The sequence below is a fragment of the Grus americana genome, chromosome 18 (assembly GCF_028858705.1).
Source record: "Grus americana isolate bGruAme1 chromosome 18, bGruAme1.mat, whole genome shotgun sequence".
Classification (NCBI taxonomy): Eukaryota; Metazoa; Chordata; class Aves; order Gruiformes; family Gruidae; genus Grus; species Grus americana.
The window spans coordinates 13,192,438-13,211,358 of NC_072869.1; the positions used below are offsets into that span (position 1 = coordinate 13,192,438).

The window sequence follows — 18,921 nt, forward strand, 5'->3', positions numbered from 1 at the left end:
GACATCAGAGCAGCCATGGGTGCTAGAGAAGTCCCCTGAGGGGAGCAAGTCACCAGACTCTGCCACCTCTGCCCAGATTCTTTGGGAAACCATCCCCAAAACATCAACTCCAGTGAATTAAAATAAAAATTCGCCTGCCCCAGCTGTCAGACACAGATATACGCGTACACTCAGCATATGCCTCCCTCAGTTATGCCTGCAGAGAATCAGCAAAGTCCATCCCCAGTCCTCCCTCCCACCACCTCCCCACAGGGACGTGGGGGACAAAACCCTCCACTGCCTGTGGGTCTGTCCCAGGGGTGCGCTCAGAGGACATGGTGCTGCTGTGTTGTCCCTCCCACCAAGGGCAGCCCCCTGACCTTGGTGTCCCTCCAAAATCATGAGTCAGGAGCCAGCTCTTGGCATCTGCCATCCCACTGCTGCCTCTAGACGGCATGGGCCATGTCTAGCCAGGCCCTTCCCCCTGCTCCGCATGGACAGAGGAGGTCCCCAAGTGCCTTGAACTCCTGCCAGCGCAGCCTGCTTGACCTGAGAGCTGTGCTCAAGCCACCGTCCCCATCGAGAGCGTCACCCCTGCTGCTGACCTCCCCGGACTCAAACCAGGCTGAGACTTTGAGCCTTTAACTCTTTGTTCACCCCCTCTGATCCACCCTGCCCTCAGCCTCCTGGAGGTGATGGAGCGGCTGCAGCCATGGCTGCCGAAGGACCAGTCGGTGTGTCAGGAGTGACCCTGCTCTGCCCGCTGCCCAGAGCCAGCGAGATGGGGACGACTGTCAGTGCATCCACCGTCCCCACAGCCCGGTCTGTGTGAGGAGGGACGGGCAGGGGTACGGGGCAGCCCCCACCGCAGTGCCCGGCTGTGGCAGCTCTCAGCACTCACTGCACATCCCTGCTCGGTAAACACAACAGGCAGAGTTTTACAATCAAATATTTATGCTAGTAAAAAACATTTTACATAATCTTTAAACAGCTATGTCATCTCCCTATTTTCATTCTCTGATCTCTCTGTTTTGAATTGGGATTGGAGAATTTAGCATATTTACAAAGAAGTAAATATTATGATGAAAACATCAGGCAGCTTATTAGTAGCTTTAGTAAAGTGCAGAAGTATTTTTGTGTTCGTGTTGACAATTGCATAATATCTTCTGGACCTTCATAAATTAAGGGACCTTGCTTGGATGCTTGCAGCACTGTGATAAATAGTTCACAGCTCAAATTCAAGCAAGGCCTGTCTGCTGTCAGAATGAGAAGAGCTCATGACATCTCTACCATAAATTCCTGCCCTCAAGCTCTATGAGGAGATAGGGAGGTGACAGAGCAGTTAAATGCCTGGCAGACAGTGGCAAATTCAAGGTGGGCAAATGCCGCTGTGATGGCGCTTACCAAGGCCTGATGCAATCAGAAGGTAAGGACTGGGTTGTGTTGGACCATCCATGCTCACAGCTTCCTGACCAAAGAAATACCATGCTCTGGGCTAAGTCCTGAGCTAAGACCAAGCTAGGATCATTCTGAGCTATTTCCCAGAGACCACCTCTGCTTCACAATCACAGAGACACTGCTGCTTTGTTAGCTCCAGCTCGGAAAAGCTCTGTCTGTCCCAGGTCATGGAGATGAGTATCCTGACTCTTTGCCATGTGAGAGCCAGAGAACATCTTTGTGCAATTCACCCCTGGGCTGAGTCTCAGGCATGCAAAGAGAAGCTCATCTCTTTGCAGGTTCCTGAAGACCATGACCAACAGCACAGCTGGAGCTCTGCTGGGCCAGTCTCAGAGCAGGAGATTCATATCTGCCCTAACTTCAGATGACTGCAGGGATTCATGTCTCCATCATTGGGACCCATTAATGGGCAGTTCACCTGGTCCATTGTAAAAGCCTCCCTCAGGGAAAGATTGTTTCTTCCGTTCTCTATGAAGGTGATGACATCCTGGCAGTAGTTATCTTCAAAGGATGTCCATACCTCCTTGTGAGCCTTGGCTACCTGTTTCCCTGTAGTGCCTATCCTATACTCCGCTTATCACAGCTCTATTGGTTGTGAATGGAAGAATACACTCCTGAGCAACATATTTATAAAGGCAAACCTCTCTCCAGTCTTCCTCCTTCTTCAGGATTCAGGGTTATACCAGCCTGGGGACATTCAGCACAGAGGTCTGTGCCAGTACAGCTGTATCTCCCCGTGGGACCTTTGCTGGCACAGCTACACCAGCATGCAGCAAATTATCACTAGCTTACACATGCAATGGGGAGAGTCAGGGTCATGACTTCATCCCAGATTTGTCTTCTCAAAGCATGCTGTGGACATTCAAGAAGTAAGGCCGTGGCAGGAGGGCACTTCTCCAAATGCAGCTGCCGGGTGCTAGAGGGAAGCCAAAGGCAAACTGGGCTCATTCCTACAGGAGAGGACGGTCTGAGCAGATATGACTGGCAGGATAGCAGGTTTTGGGGAAAACTGTTTGCTTGGACAGTTGCAAATTGTTTACGAGACCTTTTACTTGGCATTACATCCAACCCTGTCTTGCAGTGAATTCGGTTTGCTGAATTCAAGGGTTTGCTGTTAACAATGCCGATAAATACACTCTGTGCTGGCATCAATGCCAGCAGTAGCTGGAGTACCCGTGTAAAATGGCAGGTCTCCTCTGGTGCAGAGCTGGCTCTCCTGTGCGACAAGAAAGCAAATGGCAGAGCAGTGGGCCAGGCAAAGTGAATCCCTTGCACAAGGCTGAGAGGGCAGGAGACAGACCCCAGCCTCAGCTGGCAGTGCAGTGCTGGGGGGGTCTGGGAGACGTCCCTCCCCAGGGCTGCGGCTCCACAACCCTGGGACCTGCTGGAGTCTGGCCTTCTGTGGCACAGCCACTGTGTCACACACTGACCCTGCCACGTCCCCAGAGAGATCTCACAGAAACATCAGCTCATTCGGGTCTTTTTTCCCACAGATGCAAATTTACATAGAAACAAACAATCTGCTTTAAAATAAATCAGTACCATAAACAATAGGGTGTGCTGGAAGATTAGAAGGGACTGCTTCCTGGTATCTGGTGAGCAACACAGAGCTGATATCCTTATGGCTCTGGGGTGTGACTTCTCAGTTCAAAGGAATTCTCTACCATGACTAATTTATTCTGGTATTTAAGGCTCACCCCTTCACTCACTGCCCCTGTTTACTGCCTATAGCAGTGCTGGAAACAGGAGAAGCAGGAGCAATACTGGTCTTTGCAGTCTTTGGTACCTACGTGCCTATTTCATCTTCCAAAGAAAGGTGGCAACTGGTGGGGATGCCTGCTGTTTTCAGAGCTGAACAGTGACTGTGGTGCAGCACAGTGCCTGCTGGCAGACATGTCCAAGACACGTGAGGGCTGGGCAGTGTGAACTCTGGAAACACATGAAGACCCTGTGAAGGGTTTTACTATTCCTGGGCTATCTAAAGCAGATAGCCTCCAGGCAAATGGCTCAGTATCTGTGGTGTGATCTCAGTGCCTGTCCTCCTTGCCTCTAGTCTGAGGTTTATGGGAGACAACTTACCTCTGTTTCCTGAGGACATCAAGAACACATGTGGTCAGGGCTGACTCTCATGTAATGACCAACACAAGGAAACACCAGTTCTGAACTGTGAATTCAGCAGTTGAGTCATTTGTGGGGATGAATCCTCTCTTAGAGGTTATGTCACCTCCTAAGAAACAAGCGTGGACAGTGAACCAAGAGCTTGCAAGGTTTGGACACTGGTATTCCCTGGAGGAGGAGAGGAGGGAGATGGAGAGGGAAGGAGGGAGAGGAGGAGAATAAAATGTCTTTCAACTCTTCTGAACTCTCAGCCTTTGTCAGTGACATGGTTTTACAGGTCATAGTTTGAGGCTGTTCAGTTTTGGAGAGAGAAGAAAGGATTTCTAAGAGCAAGCAGGTCCTGGAATCAGCACCATGGGACTTTGAATCTCACTGTCTCAGAAGCCTGGGGTCAGCTAATAACCAGAGCCCATGTGTGCCTGATCCCTTCCCACACCTGCCCTGGCAAGGAGAGGCAGCAGTTTGCAAGACTGAGGCCAGACCTGTGTCATTGCTCCCCATGGAGGTACCTCTGTGGGTACAGCATGTTTACAGTGTTCATGGGCAGCAGAAGTTTCTCCTCACCCAACCAGGCTCAGGCATTGTTTAACAATCTGACTAACTGGCTTTCTTCATTATCACTTAATTCCATCACAGGCTTATCTCTGCATTAAATGGTGTGCTAAATAGCACACTAGGTTTTAGTTAATTCTCTGAGAAGATGTCAGGTGGCAGTAGGAACCTAAGTTGGGTGCCTACTCAGGAACTGGCTTGCTTCTCCCCTAAGCACCTGTGCAACTTACCTTTCCTTACTTACCTGGCTTGGTAAGGGCAGGGCATTGCCCTCATTTGGGATAAACAGTTGGCATACTATGTAAAGCATCCCAAGGAGAGAGGAACAGCCATTGCAAGCACCAGCAGAAGAGCAAGAGGTGGAAAGGATGGTGGCCAGGTAATAACATCTCCGGGCCCAGTAGTATGCTGGGGTCTGTCTTTCCTACGAGTGTGGTTAAGGAGCTGTTGAAGTAGCATCAGAAGTGATTTTAGAAGAAATTTGTCAAATGAGTAGTAGCAAATCTCTGGGACCTGGTAGTCCTGGAGGACTGCAGGACTCTGAAGTATTCAACATTCAAAACATCTCTGCTGCTAAGCACAGTATGAAACCCAACATACTTACCTGCCATGGATAGAGGAGAGTGGTAAATCTGATGGTCATTTTTGAAAAAGCTCCAGTGAGGACCCAAGGAGTTGTAAACCAGTAGGTACTCATTCCAGTTTGCAAATTTGTTGAATAGACTTAGTAGAAATATGGAGGAAATCTATGTATGAGGGTTATCATGCCCACCAATTGCTCAAAAGTCTTTGAAGTATTCACTGACAGTACGGATAAGAGTGGGCCAAATAGAGTGACTGTGGGTTTCCACCAACCTTTCAATAGGATTTCTCCTCTGACATCTCTATCCCCAAGCTTGTAGATGGGAAGGGTAAGAGCCTTCCAGGCACTAATGACTTGTTAAAGATAGGAATAAATGGCCATTTTTCACATCTGAGTGAGGTAGTTTGTGGACTGCCAAAGGAACACGTGCTAGGAGAGGCCTCCTCAGCAGAAACTTTAGGGGAACGGGCTGATGATTCAGAATGACTAAAGCAGTTAGAAGTAAAACTTCATGCAAACAGTTGCAGAATGCTCTCTCCATGCTGAATGGCTGAAAGATGAAACATTAGATTAAATTCAACATCAATAAATGTAAATAACAATCAGGGCAGGGGAAGAGAAATGACCAGTCTATGCATCTCCACAGTCAAGATCCCAGCATTAGCAACTACCACTTCAGGAAGAGAGACTGGGGCCACTTTAGACTTAAGAAATGACAGCCCCATGTCTACTGGCTGCTAAGGTGACCAGTACAGTTTCTATAGGCTTCTCAGAAGAGCACCTCAGTGCTCCCAGAGTGGTGGCCCCAACACCACCTGGACAGGGACCTGCATGGAGAGAAGTGTCAGATAAGCAAGATCATCTTGAGATGTTGTTTGTGCTGATACAGAGTTTCTCCTCAGCCTCCCTAAGAAAATTCTGGTTTAACCAGGAAGTGAGATTTTAGCTGAGATTGTATGAGCAGTTTGAGCCCCTTGGTCGACACTTCAATCTTCCTGCTCTTTCCTTTCATCTTTGGTGTCATTCAGCAGAGTGCCAATGCTGATTGTTGGGATCTGGGCATTCAGGGCAAGGACTGTCAGTGGCCAACAGGCTGTAGCTGACAAGAAAAAGGAATTAAAGAAAGCTGCAGCAGTCTCATCCATTTCCTCATGGGCTTGTAATGCCAGGGAAGAGGGAGCAAAGCCACAACATCAGCAGCCCTGCACAGGCACTGGTGTTCAGGACAGGCTCTGACATCTCTTGTGAGCAAGCCCTGGCCCCAAGAAACTCACACTGTGTGAAGGGATGCTTGGGTGCCTCACACAGCTAAATATCTGGTGTAAACATGCTCAGATGGAAGCAGGCTCACTCTTTCAGCTAGCAGAGAGCTACCTACACGCCCTGGGATACGTGGCCAGTACACCCTCCTGTATGCACTGCTGGTCTGACATGTGCCCTCCAGGGGAACTACTCAGGAATTGTCTGCAGGTTAATAAAAAGTCATGAGAAAAGAGTAGGGAGGAACAAAGGCATCCCATTAAAATGGAAGTCAGGTCAGCCAGGTGGGACATCCCTAACAAATGACCAGCCGGGATGTACCCACTAAATCACACCACATTTTGCATTACTCTGGGTGAACAGTCACCAAACAAGTAAGTAGAAAGCTTTATTCTGAAGCATAGATACCGTCTCATCCACTTAGCCTCTGTACACACTCACAATGACTCAAGCTGAAGGAACCTGTGATCTTTGCATGACTCCATCTCTCAGGCTTCTGTGCTTGGGGAGTTTGCAGGGTTCATCCTCCATTCTGACATGAAAGTAAGGAATTTATCCACATCAAATGGGCTCCGTCTGCCACTGTCTGATCATCTTCCCTGGTTGAGGCAGGCCACACACCAATTTCTTGATTATTCTGGGATTTTACTAACCTGTTTACTTTGTCAGCTGCACATTTTGCAGCCCATACTTCATCTAAAAAATTAATAAATATAGTGCTTGCCCTTTTTCCCTGTTGATCATTTCCCAACCTTTCTAATTCCTTTTCTTGTGTATTCCTGATTTTGACTGATCACAATACTTTGCTTTCTGCCTTGGAACAATTCTGAGTTTTCACCACACTTGCGTGGGACCATCTGAAAAATTTTCTGAAAGTCAAAACCTGAATTTTTTAATTATTCACTGCTTTAGAGAAACCTCCAGACTGCTCTGAAAAATTAGGACATGAGCCTGTATCCATCTCACCCAGTAATCATTTTAGTAGTCCATGCTAGGAAAAAAACCCAACCAACCAAACAAAAAAACCCCAAAAAGTCCTTTGTCTTCATTTATCATTTAGGTGGGCTATGCATGTCCATGAAAGAGGGATGACTATGATACTCAAGTGCTTTGGGGGCCCAGAAGGCTCCTGCACTGTCTACATCCTCGATGTGGGGTCATTCGACAAGTCCTCTCCTGTGCACAAGCCTCAGCAGAGACAAGGTGCCAGTGGCAGAGGTGATGGGAGAAGCCTATGCAGCAGTGCCTTGCAGCAGGGACCAGGCCTGTCCTGCCAGCCTCCTCCAAGCATTTGGTATCAGGGCTAGAGTTCATGTGCCCACCCATCACATCTGCAGATGGTCCTCAAGGAGTAGAGAGACAGATCCAGGGTGAGATCAGTGCATGAGGTGCTGTGCGCTTTGGGCAGCTCATGTCTCCTTGCTGGTCCTAAGCCATCCCCGCTGATGGCCATTTACTGCCGCAGGGAGATTTACCCCAAGCAGCATCACACTGTGCAGTGTCTCCCTTGCACTCCACTCCTTCCACTGAACTCAAAAGACTGGAGATGGTAACCTGTCCAGAAAAGGACAGGAACATGAACCACTCCAGTATCAGCAAGAGGGGACTGAGGAAGCAGAGCTCATTCTCACAGAAGGACATAGCATTGGAGTGAGACAGTCCTGGAGGCTCTTCCTCGGGGCTGCTGGGTGACCATCATGGCTGGTGTGGACCCTGGGACCCACCCATCACATCTGCAGATAGTCCTGAAGGAGTAGAGGGACAGATCCAGGGTGAGATCAGCACAGGAGGCAGTGTATGGCCAGAGCTGCCTCAGGCAGGTGCAGCTAATGCACAATGGAGAAGACATTAGGAACCGGCAGGCTCCAAAAGGAGCAGGGATACCTGAGTGGGGCTTTGTCAGCAGGGGCAGTAAATCATACAGGAGTTTGCAATGCAAAAATATACAAGAAACTGCAGTTTGAGACTGTGGGAATCGATGAGTCCTGTCATGCCCTTCAGCTGCTCATGGTGTGGTTCCACTAAATGGTAGCATTCGTTTCAGGACAGCACTACTTATGAGAAGTCCATTAGATGGGACATTTCAAACATAGTGGACTAAACATGAGAAAAAATTAGTAAGGAACAAGCCTCCTGGGTCCTTTGCTGGACGCTGGAGTAGGGCTCTGTTTACTGACTCAGTTCAATGCTTCGAGATGAATTTATTTCAATAATCTCTTCCCCATCAGACATTAAGGAATACCCACTTCATCAGATGTAACATGACCAGGAAATCACACTTCCAGCCCATGACAGGGAGAGATCTCAGCTCAGGACAGTCTCATCATGGACTACATGAGGGTGAGGGACCCCAGCACTTCTCAGCTGTAAGTGGGGCACTGCTGGAATCAGAGCTTCTGGGACCGCCGGGTTTCTAAGGGCTCTGGCAACATGAGCCTACAAGTAGTCTCGAAGCCCTGAAACTCCTGTCACCAAGCCAAAATGTTTAAGAGGACTTCCCAGAAACCAAAGGATTAAAAAAACAGACAAACAAACAAAAGCAACTAACCAAACAAAAACCCAACAGAACCCCAAACCAGGTCTGAGAGAGTTTTCAGGTGGGTGTTTATGATCTAGTGGGAATTTAGGCAGCTTCCCAGGTGAGACCCACGTATTGGGGAAGCTGCGACCTGTCCTTGACTTAGCTTGACTTGTACCAGTTATGTTACAAGGTAAAAGGTGCCATCAGTTCATTTCCTTCCACTTACCTCGTGTGAACCAGACGTGGGCTTGGGGAGGGGGACCTTCAAAGGATCTGTGTGTCTTTACTTTGCAAAATGTTTTCCTTCTCTGAGAGAACATTTCGTAAGTGGAGAAGCATCCTCCATTGCAGCTATGTCCAACACATGGCTGCGCCCAGCCTCCTTGGGATTACTGTGCTCATCTGCGGCACAGGAAACCTTATGTCAAGATTTAGCCCTGCCTCATATATTTGGCATTATTGTGAGTGTCTGCGTAACAGAACAAGAGAACATGTTCTCAGCGCCTGCAGCATATCCTACCTGAGTCACAGCGTAGGTGAGCATCTCAAGCGGACAATCCTACGGATGCAGCCACATGCTGACAAAGGTGTGCACGGAGCAGCACAGCTTTGGGCACGCCTGCACTGCAGGAGGGAGGTGCGGACGAAACGCCCGAGCACCCCTGTGCTCACTTTCCGCTTCCCAGCGCAGCCCAGGGCACTGCCTGCTCTGTGCACCGGCACCCAAACAAGCCGGGCAAGGGGCAGCAGCAGCCGGAGTCACAGCTCCGTTTGCTGAGCAGCCACGTCCTCTGGCTCGCAGGCGGGAAGAGCATCCAACGCAGCACTCACGCCGAAGGACCTGCGCCCAGCCATCCCCTCACCTGGGACACTTGCCCTGCGCCCAGCCCTCCCTTCGTCTCAGGGGCACACAGGCCCCAAAACCACCCCGGCGCAGGAGCCGGAGGTCGCACGGCCTGCCTCGCACCATGCTGCAAAGAGTTAAGCCCTCGCTCTGTTGATATTTCCGAGCGGCTCCCAAAGTCGGCCGAGACGGGGAGCGCCCTGATTGGCTGCGTACCGGCCGGTAGTAATTAGTATCAGATATCAAACTTCTGTCTTTGCTAAGACCCTTTCTGATAGTCGCTGCTCCCCGCTAGACGATGACATCAGCCGGGACACCCAGCTGCTGGTAGTAAACGCCGGGCGGGAGGAGGCTCCCGCTAGCTCCACGTTAATTAGTCCAACACAGCCCAGGGGGAGCAGTCGGTGTCTGTGGAGGGTCAGTGCTGGATGGGACCAAATCTTTCAAAGCCACTTGCTGCTTTTTGCCGGCCAGCTGTAAAAGCACGCGGAGCGTCCAGGAGAGCTGGATGAATCCTGAGCACTAGCCGTGGTCTGGTCGGCTTTTCTCTGTGGAGGAAGTTAATGGTTTAAGTGAGGGGCGTCTGGATCCGGTCCCCGAGTCACCATGACACTCCTGGGGTCTGAGCACTCCTTGCTGATTCGGAGCAAGTTCAGATCAGGTAGGGGAAACCTTGAGATTTCTCTTAAAACTTCTCTCTCCGGCAAGCCGTAGCCACGGACTGTTTTGCATTAAATGTTTGGAAGCGGCATGCGAGCAAAATATTCAGGGGGTCGCAGAGCTGTCATGGCTTTGCTCTTACAGAGGCTATTCCGCAAGTGGAGAAACGCATCTTCCTTCCTCTCTGCAGCTTTTTTCCCCCCTGGTTTTTCATTCTCTTTGATTTATGTTTGTGGTTTATTTTGGTAAAACTGCAGTCCCCAGGTCTCCTGCCCTGGCCCTGCTGCAAAGGATTTGGGCAGGAAGCCAAAAGGGCATCTGGGATAAACAAGGCACCTAACGCCGTCCGTATATTCCAGGTGCTCTGGCGGGTCTGTCTGTAATAATCACAGTGAGGATGGGCCTGACTCTCTCTCTGACATGCAGGCAGCTGACTTTGTTCCATTAAGTTGTGACTAATTGGAGAAAAATGAGTTTGAAGAAATGCGTCATTTTTAGAAGTAAAAATAACAAATGGAACATGAAAAGTATTTAAAGTGACATCATCAGAGAAATAAAACCAGAGCCACACAATTGATTGCCACTCTCGGAGGGTTTGCAAGTAAAACATGCCTCCGTCTCGTAAGTCAGGAGAAGCACCAGTAAGGGGCTTCTCAGAGGACGTTCAGCGTGAGTGAAGGTGAGTGAAGGTGAACTATGGGACGGTCACTGCTAAATCAGACCCTCTGCTGGATATTCATGCCTTTATTCACTGGCTTTATTTATAGTAAGTATGCCTTGTTTGTGAGTGGGTATCTTTACTTGTAATTTTTTTAATGAACATAACATACTGTAATATTAATGGTAATGTCAAAAAATGTTCTTGAGGAGCTTCTCTGACCTTCCCAGAGGTGAAGTTCTCCCTGGGAATATTATCTGTGGGGATGTTCAGACAAACCAGCTGCATGTGCCGTACGGGACGCTGTAAAACCGGACGGGGTAGTCACGTTGGAACGTGCACCCAGTCTGGCACGTCACCCATGCCATGTGTGTTTTTGCCTCCTTGTGCATTGTAGATAATGAAATTAGAGATTTATGATACTGATGGTAGACATGAGTGGTGTTATCAGGATCTTTTAGATAGCTGGGTGGTCAACTTAAACTTTGTTTTCTCAGCAAATACAAAGTTGGCAGTTGGTTGAAAACCCAAGAGTGTGTGTGCAAACACAAGTGTCCTAGTCTGGCTGAATTATACAAAACTTGGGTCCAGGGCTTTTGTGTGGTTTCCATATCGCTCTGATCTTACATTTCATTGGATTAAGTCATTCCTTAGATTTTGTTGGTATATTATGGTACATTGCTGTTCATTTGAAAAAAATCTCAGTCTGTAACAATTCCTCCAGCAACTACAAAGCAACAGTGCCACCTTTCTGACAGAGGAGGATGGGCTGCGTTACATGTCCCTGCATTCTTTTCAAATGAACCAGTATTGTTTTTAAGGCTCATTTCTGGTTTATTTGTAAGCTGGCTTTATTATGGAACCAACAATGGGATCTCTAAACATATTTTTCAAATGATTCTCCAGTAAAAGTAAACTTTGTGGGTCTTTCCGTCCATAAATTCTCCTTCCTTTCAGCATTTCTAGGGCAGTCACTTTGTGGGGCATTCTTTGGTTCATGACTTATTCCCACAACTGCCATCCCTCACTAATGCCTGGTGAAAGATACGTTTCCCATTTGACAAGATTTCCCTGCCTATTTATTATGTTTGAGTCGGGCTTGCCAAGATCCCAAACGCGTGTCTGCGCCTCGCTCTCCCCACCACTGGGACCGCCGCAGGTGATGCAGGACACGGCCACTGCACAGCCCTGGTCAGCGCAGTCAGGCCAGGGAAGAGGGATGCTGAGGAATACAAATACATCAATAACGCTGCTTTCAGTTAGTGCTGGATTTTTAGTAGTATGGGGAATAGAGAAGAAACGCTAACATTTAGTGGTTGAAGTGGTCGTATCTCTTTCATGTGCAGAGTCTCTATGGGACAGTTTCCTCTGGTGTCCCTGCTCCACATGCAGACCCTGGTAGCCCCACAAGGATGGCAGGAGGTGCAATGCTCTGATTTACTGTCCTCCGTTCCGACGAATGTCTCCAGTAACCCATCGCCCTGCACCAAGTCCCCTGCGTGGCTCAGGAGCTGTAACATGCTAACAAACAGCAGCTTGCACAGAAAGCTGTGTCGCTTGCACAGAGCAAGTGAAGGACAAGCCAGGAGGGATCAGGCCCTGAGATGCCAAGCCCCGAGGAGCCGTGCTGCTCGAAGCGCTATTGCTTTGGAAATGGTCTTGCAGAGGCAGGTGCGAGGCTTTGCTTGCTCCCCAGGTTTGGGAAGGATTAGCTGTGCTCCGTGACTCATGACAAGTCTGAATCCCTTTTGAAGGATTCCAGACCAATGTTAATGAGGGCTGAGGTAAATCTTAATAACTTAACTTGTGCTGTCTCTCCATGGCCTGCACACGCTGAGCAGCTGAAAGAGCTGTGTGCGTGTTAAAGGGTGCTAGATATATATTACTTGCTTGTTGTTTCCTCATCCCAGGATCCCTTTAATCTCTGTGGCACATAGCAGGCAGAAAGAGAGGCAAAGAGGTGGCAACTAGAAGATGGTGGCACGTAGGTGTCCCTCCTACAGTGGCTTGGGGGTCAGCTTCCAGTCTCTTGCTTCCATCCGGCAGCATCACTAGCAAGAATAAGAAAGAGTTTGTCCAGGAAAGGCTGATCTGGTAGAGCCAGCAGCTTTTTCACACAGTGCCCAGCAATCCTCCCTTGAGTCCCGCAGTGTTTTCTCCTCTCTCTCCAGTGGTCCACAGTGAAGGATCAGCTGTGCAGTGTGGGAAGATGGTAGCTACCCCAGTGCAGGGCACCAGGAACCGTCCAGAGGGGATAGATCAAATCAGCAACATGCTGCAGACCTTCAGGTTCCCCCTCCCCTTCCTCGACTATTTGTGTGTCTGTTTATTTTGTCTGTTTTTTCCAAAGATAAATATACTGATCTGAGGTCATCCTGACAAATTTTGCAGGAATGATGATTCTTCAAGCCTGCCATGCTATCCCATGTGCTCCAAGTATCAATGGGAATGCACTAAATCAACTAGGACATCTAAGAGCTGTTCCAGAAACATATTTAACTCTTCCCAGGGACGATCATTTATGTGATCTCCTGCTTTGAATACAAACCAATCATACTCCAGCAGCAGAGAAGTGTTGTCATCGGGCAGAGCAAACAAAGCTGGCAAATGCAGGCTTAACCTTAACTCTGACCTTTTCTGTCCAGCGATATGGAAAGAGAGTTTACAAGGCTGACATCTGCATAACATCAGTGGTAGTTCAGATAATTGGTGAGAAGTGAAAGTTTAACACTCTAAATATGGCTCTGCATGGCTTGGCATAGGGTAACATCCAGGCCTAATTGTGGACACATGGGTGTGAATTTGCAGAGAAGGCTTGCCTGGCTCCATGGAGGAAAGGATTCATGCTTAAACATAGGGCTTGAATGAAGCTGGTTGAGATGGGAGAGGAATTTATTCTGTTGCCTGTGGTGGAGAGAGTGATTTGGACCAAAATCAGCAGGTTAATAAAGGCAGAAGAGAGTAGGTCTTGGTAGGCATTTTGGCAGAATCTTTATTTTCACTTTCCTGGTGTCCAAAGATAAAGCATGCACATGTGTTTCCTCTCAGATCATGAACGCATACAGTTCACAGTCAGTGTATGTTTTCAAACCACAGCCTCCCTGTAACTGATGACACTGTTCTGTGATTTTGTGACGTGTTTGTGAAACACTGACTTGATGTAGATCAGTTTTTGCTTGGTTTTGTTTCCCCAGCATCTTATACCTTGGTGTTTTAGCTGACAGACGTATGTTTCACTGTCAGTCAGGCATGTGTTATAGCACAGATTGAAACATCCCTGGAAGTGTTCAAGGCCAGGCTGGATGGGGCTTTGGGCAACGTGGTCTAATGGAGGGTGTCCCTGCCTGTGGCAGGGGGTTGGAACTAGATGATCTTTGAGGTCCCTTCCCACCCAAACCATTCTATGATTCTATGAAACATACCTCTCTGTGCTTGAGGAGAAGGATGTATGGGAGCTCAGGACAGAGCCTGGCTAAGGTGTTTTTGCAAAAGAGCAGCTCCAGAAAAGCAGGCTCTGTGATGCTCTGCTGGACCACTGCTTCACCCTGCCGGTGGTGGTACCCAGCAGGTTGGCTGGCTTGTCACCCAGCTCAGGGCGACTCCATGTTCTCCCAAGTGCAGCCCCCACATCAGTAGCTTGATGTCAGCCTGTTGCTCAGCCAGGACAGAGCAGCTCCTGGCTGCCCTTCCCATTTGGACATCCTGCTTTGAATACAGGTTCCTGCTCCTGATGCAGCTGTGAGAAACAGCCACAGCCCTGAGGAGGCCACAAGCAACACAAACGCACCCTGCCACCGAGCCAGCCCTGCCCACGCGCTGCTGGGACAGTCCAAGGATCCCACGTGTATCTCCCACTGGGCAGCTTCTCTCCCCCTGGCATCTCACACGAGAAAGCCTCAGACATCATCTGTAAAGACAATCCCAAGGCAGGCAGCAGTTCTGCCTTTCAAGGGAGGCTGCATCCAAAACAGGGACACTTTCTGCCAGCCACTGTGTGAGCAGGGGTGAGTCGCCAGGTTCCTCTGGTACATGCCATGGCCATGGACAAGCACGTATTTCAGCTCAGCTGCTGTTTGACAAGCAACAAAGCTGCTGCTGTTGAAAACAGGAGTCCCTCCTCCCCATCACCCCATTCCCAATTTGCTGCCACCCCCCCCCGGCCCCAGCGGAGCGGTCCCCATCCTGCGCGCCACTCAGCTGCACTCATGCTCCTAAAACCCCAACTCTGGGCCACGAAGGGCAGGAATGAGCTGCTGCGGTGGCTGGCAGAGGGGACGTGACTTGCTGCTTTTTTCAGTGGCAGCGCCAGCTTCAGTTGTTTGTCAAACTGCTGATTCCCATCACAGTTGCGCACTTGGGTCAAACCAGCATAATGCGGTGCTTCTGCTGGTCCCCTTCACTGCGCAGCCCAGGAGCACCGGCTGGGGCAGGGAGCAGCACAACATGCAGGGATCAGCAGACAGCTGCCCGACCATCAGTTCTGACAACAGCAGTCTTATTTCAGAGGAAGATGAGACCACAGCAATTGCACTGGTTGTGAATGTGGATCCCAACCAGAGCGAAGGTGCCGGCGCAGCCCAGGCAGGGAGGAAACCAGCAATTATTGGGATTCCACCTGAAACCATATAAGAGAGCTGGGAAGAGCTGAAGCAGTAGGAACTCTGCCTCAGTCACTGCCTCTCGCAGAGGGTCTGTCAGAGCTAGAGACAGATGCTGGCTCAGAAGTCAAGCAGCAGCAATGCACCTGCAGCTCCAGCTGGGCAGCTCGTCTCAGCTCGAGGCTGAGCTGAATGCTGAGAAAGCCTCGTGCAGCCTCAGAGTTTCCAGGGAACATGAGCTCCAGGCCGCTACATAAGTGTTGGTGGGAAGAGACAGGCTCTGATCCAGCCTCCTTCTCAGAGACAGACCTTCACCAACACTAGGTCAGGTCAGTCATGGCTTTGCCTGCCTGCCCGAGTCCTGAACCCTGCGAGAAGGGCAGTTCCCCCACCTCCCTGGGCAACATGCCTCAGCGCTGCTCAGCCCCCTGCACTGTTAAAGCTGATTCCCCAAAGAGAGGAGGGTGCTATGAGGGCTTTGGCGATGCCCCAGCATGGGGGATGCTCTGATGCAGGTGATCAAAGTCTCATCCTGGCCAGTTGCTGAGCATTGGGCTCAAAGTGCCCCCACAGATTGAAGCAGCAGGCCAGGTCTGCCAGCTGCTGGGGTGGAGGGAAGATCTGAACCTTTCTTTTCTCGTGCATCACCAGGCCAGGCAAGGCCCAAGCTGTCCTCTTAGCTTCCTAAAGCTCTGAGGTCAACTCCTAGGGAGGAAGATGACTCATGACTGCGACTCACAGGCAGAGCTCAGAGTTTGGGCCACCAGAGCTAGCTATGACCGATGCCAGGAGGTCTCTGCACTGATGACACAGCCCCATTGCAGAGAATGTTTCTGGAAGCTGTATCACTAAATGGCACTTGGTGCTAGCATAGAAGAGAGGATTATTTCTAATAGAAAAGGTTAACAAGCAAAATCACTGCAATAGCTCTGACATGCCTTATATCATCTAGGGAGGGATTTCTCATCATGGGGTGCCACCGGAGGGAGCAGGTTTGCTCAAAGCAAGGCAGTCTCTCAGCTGATGGCAGCTGACAGTGCCAGCACAGCCTGGTGACACAGGGTAACCAGTGTGCATGACTGCTCCTTGGGGGTACTTGGAATGGTTTGGGTTGGAAGTGACCTATAAAGGTCATCTAGGTCTTCTCACCACCCAAGCTAGTGCAAACAGGAAATACAGATGCTGGAGGTGTGGGACCAAGATTGTCTCACCAGCACAACTGTTCCCTGAAGTGTTAGCAAAGCACTTTCCTTGAAAAATAAGAATTTTCCAGAAAAAAATAATTGCCATACATGTTTGGTGACAGCATCCTCAAAGTGAGTCACTGGCAGCACTCAGAGCTCAGGCCTCCAGACACGTAGCAAAGGAAGAGGACAGGAATGCAGCTGGGATCAGACATAGCTTCAACAGATTATAAGTCCTCTTCAAGAAGCACCTAAGTGGTGCTTGTTTGGATGGTGCCAGGGGCTCCTCCAGCCCTGTTTTTAAGCATTGTTGGTTTTAAGGGAAAGGTGCAAGCATTGAGGTAGCGTCTGCTGAGCTGCAAGCTGCAGCAGCGACTCGGAGACTGCCGAAAGTAGTGGCTACTTTACCTCTTCCTGCAGGGATGTTCAGTCTTATTGTCTGACACTGTCCACAGCTATGTTTCTTCTGATTGTTTGTTACAAGATTAGGAAGTTCATAGAGATGATATCTGGGAGTCAAGGCATGCATCCTTCTGCATGAGGGGGTCCAGATCTGGATGAATATTCAGTGGCTTCAGCCATCAAGCTTGGGCTGCTCCTGGAAATGGCCAGCATTTGCACACACCTGTCCGCACATTTTCTGTCAGCTTGCCCTGAACAGACAAGGGCGGATAAAGTTTTCCTCTTTGCCCTCTGGCTTAAGAATGGGCCAGGGACTCTGTAAGCTCAGCATGGCCCAAGATGGACCACATGTCTGGGGGAGGTTCCGTGGCCTGCCCATAGCCACTCACCCATGGAAGAGCTTAGCTCTCTCACTCAGAACAGCTTGTGCCACTGCTGGGTCACAGCCTTTATGTCTATCAGCATGAAAACCAATTTTGAGACCTTTTCTCCCTGCAAAAAATTATCATTAAATAATATCAAGTCCCCTCTGTGATAGTCTATCAGCAGTGCTTAGTGCAGGAGACAAAGGAGAGGCTGGGCTGGAGCACGGACCAGCTGCAGTAGGGTTGGATCCCCTGGACTCTGCACTGTTTGCTGGAAGGCAGTAGGAGCTGGGAAACCTGCATTCATGAGTGCTGCTCCTGCATCCAAGCAAAGGAGGAGCTATGGCAGTGAAACCTACACTCGTTTTCAGCACTTCTTGCATCAAGGCAGGTGCTGAATCTTATAGTCACCACACTGGAAATCATCATCACCTTCCAAGATATGCTTCAAGTGAATTTGTAACATCTCCTTTTTCTCTAAATAGGCCTGGCTGACAGCTGACCGCACCCCAAGGCTGTTAAAATATTTCTCTGCTAGAAAGGGCTATGAAATAAGCAGAAGCAACAGAGAATGTGGGCTTTGAATGCATGGTCATCTGATTACTAGCATCCCCCCTTGCTCATGTCGATGTGATGTATCACTTGGCCTGACTGTGTCGGAAGTCGGAATGAAATGGTGCAAATAATTTGGCACACATGGGAACTGTGAAGGGAAGTGATGGAGCATCCTCACTTGGGATATTTTGCAGCTAGACGGGGCAGACTGCTGTGTCCTTGGCAGAGTGTTGTATGTGACTCTAGAATCTTTGCTATCTCTGATTTCCATTTGATGATGGGATGTTGTGTGTAAATTGCCTCAGTTTAAGGCAAGAGGTTCTAATGTCTAGGACACTGGACCAGGACCTAAGGGAGTAGAGAACCATTGTTGGGTGAGCTACAGAGCTTCTTCATTCTTGGACAGTCTCCGACCTCCCTTAGCTCACCTGTTCCATAAAGATACATCTCTTCCTTGGGGAAAGGGCAAAGCTCTGCATGGTTCTTCAGTACCGTGACCAGTCACAGAGAAGGTTCTACACAGAGAAACTGGGGTCCACCTCACTCTGTGTAAGACACCTACCATGAGCTGGTTACCATTAAACTGCCTCTATAGTCAAGGAGGAACGACAGGCATTCCTAAAGCATTGGCTGCCTAATTTGGTTTTGAGGTCCCCTGAGGGGGATGACTCCTGCAAAGAGGATGCAGATAACTAGGTCCGATGTAGATACCTAGAGTGCAAGGGTCTAAATCCGTGTCCATGGGCAGAACCAGCACTGACTGGGGTGGTGCCATGGGGCGACGGAGGGCTACAGACTTCCCTGGCAGCCAGTGACTTCTAGCCACCAGCTTCACTCTGACATAAGGGAACAGCATGCAGACTTTACCAGGTACTGAAGGCTACATTTTTCCCTCACAGCAAGAATCTATCTTTGGTGTCTAAGTAGTACTGGAATTTAGCAGGAGAACATTGTCCCATGTGAGGCCTTCACTAAATATTTGCTCTGAATGTGAGACATGATTTGTACAGAGGACATGGAAAAGTCACAAGCAATGGCATCTCAGGGAGCTTTGTGCTTTGGGGACTCCTCTGGAAGGGATTATTGTTCAGCTCCATCCCACATCCAAGGGAAGTCACACTGTAGACATGAGCTGTTGGCACAGCTCAGCAGGTTGGTCCCAAGGACAAAAAAGCTGTTCTTCC

The 18,921-nt window shown here is 49.4% G+C and overlaps 1 protein-coding gene across 9 annotated transcripts in view; it reads left to right on the forward strand.

Moving 5' to 3' along the window:
• The window catches only part of MYOCD (myocardin), a 200,252-nt gene that overhangs the window by 152,234 nt on the left and 29,097 nt on the right, over positions 1 to 18,921 (forward strand). For 3 of the 9 annotated variants that reach the window (XM_054846945.1, XM_054846946.1, XM_054846948.1), the window contains exon 1: positions 10,540 to 10,654. The exons of 1 other annotated variant lie outside the window; for it this stretch is intronic. Coding sequence is in view for 3 of the 8 variants with exons in the window: in XM_054846939.1 (XP_054702914.1) it covers positions 10,672 to 10,741 (70 nt within the window). In the remaining 5 variants the exon portion in view is untranslated. Of the gene's footprint in view, positions 1 to 9,615; positions 9,977 to 10,539; positions 10,742 to 18,921 lie in introns of those variants that run through there. 5 more of the 9 variants (XM_054846940.1, XM_054846944.1, XM_054846941.1 and 2 more) reach the window with 4 other exon arrangements.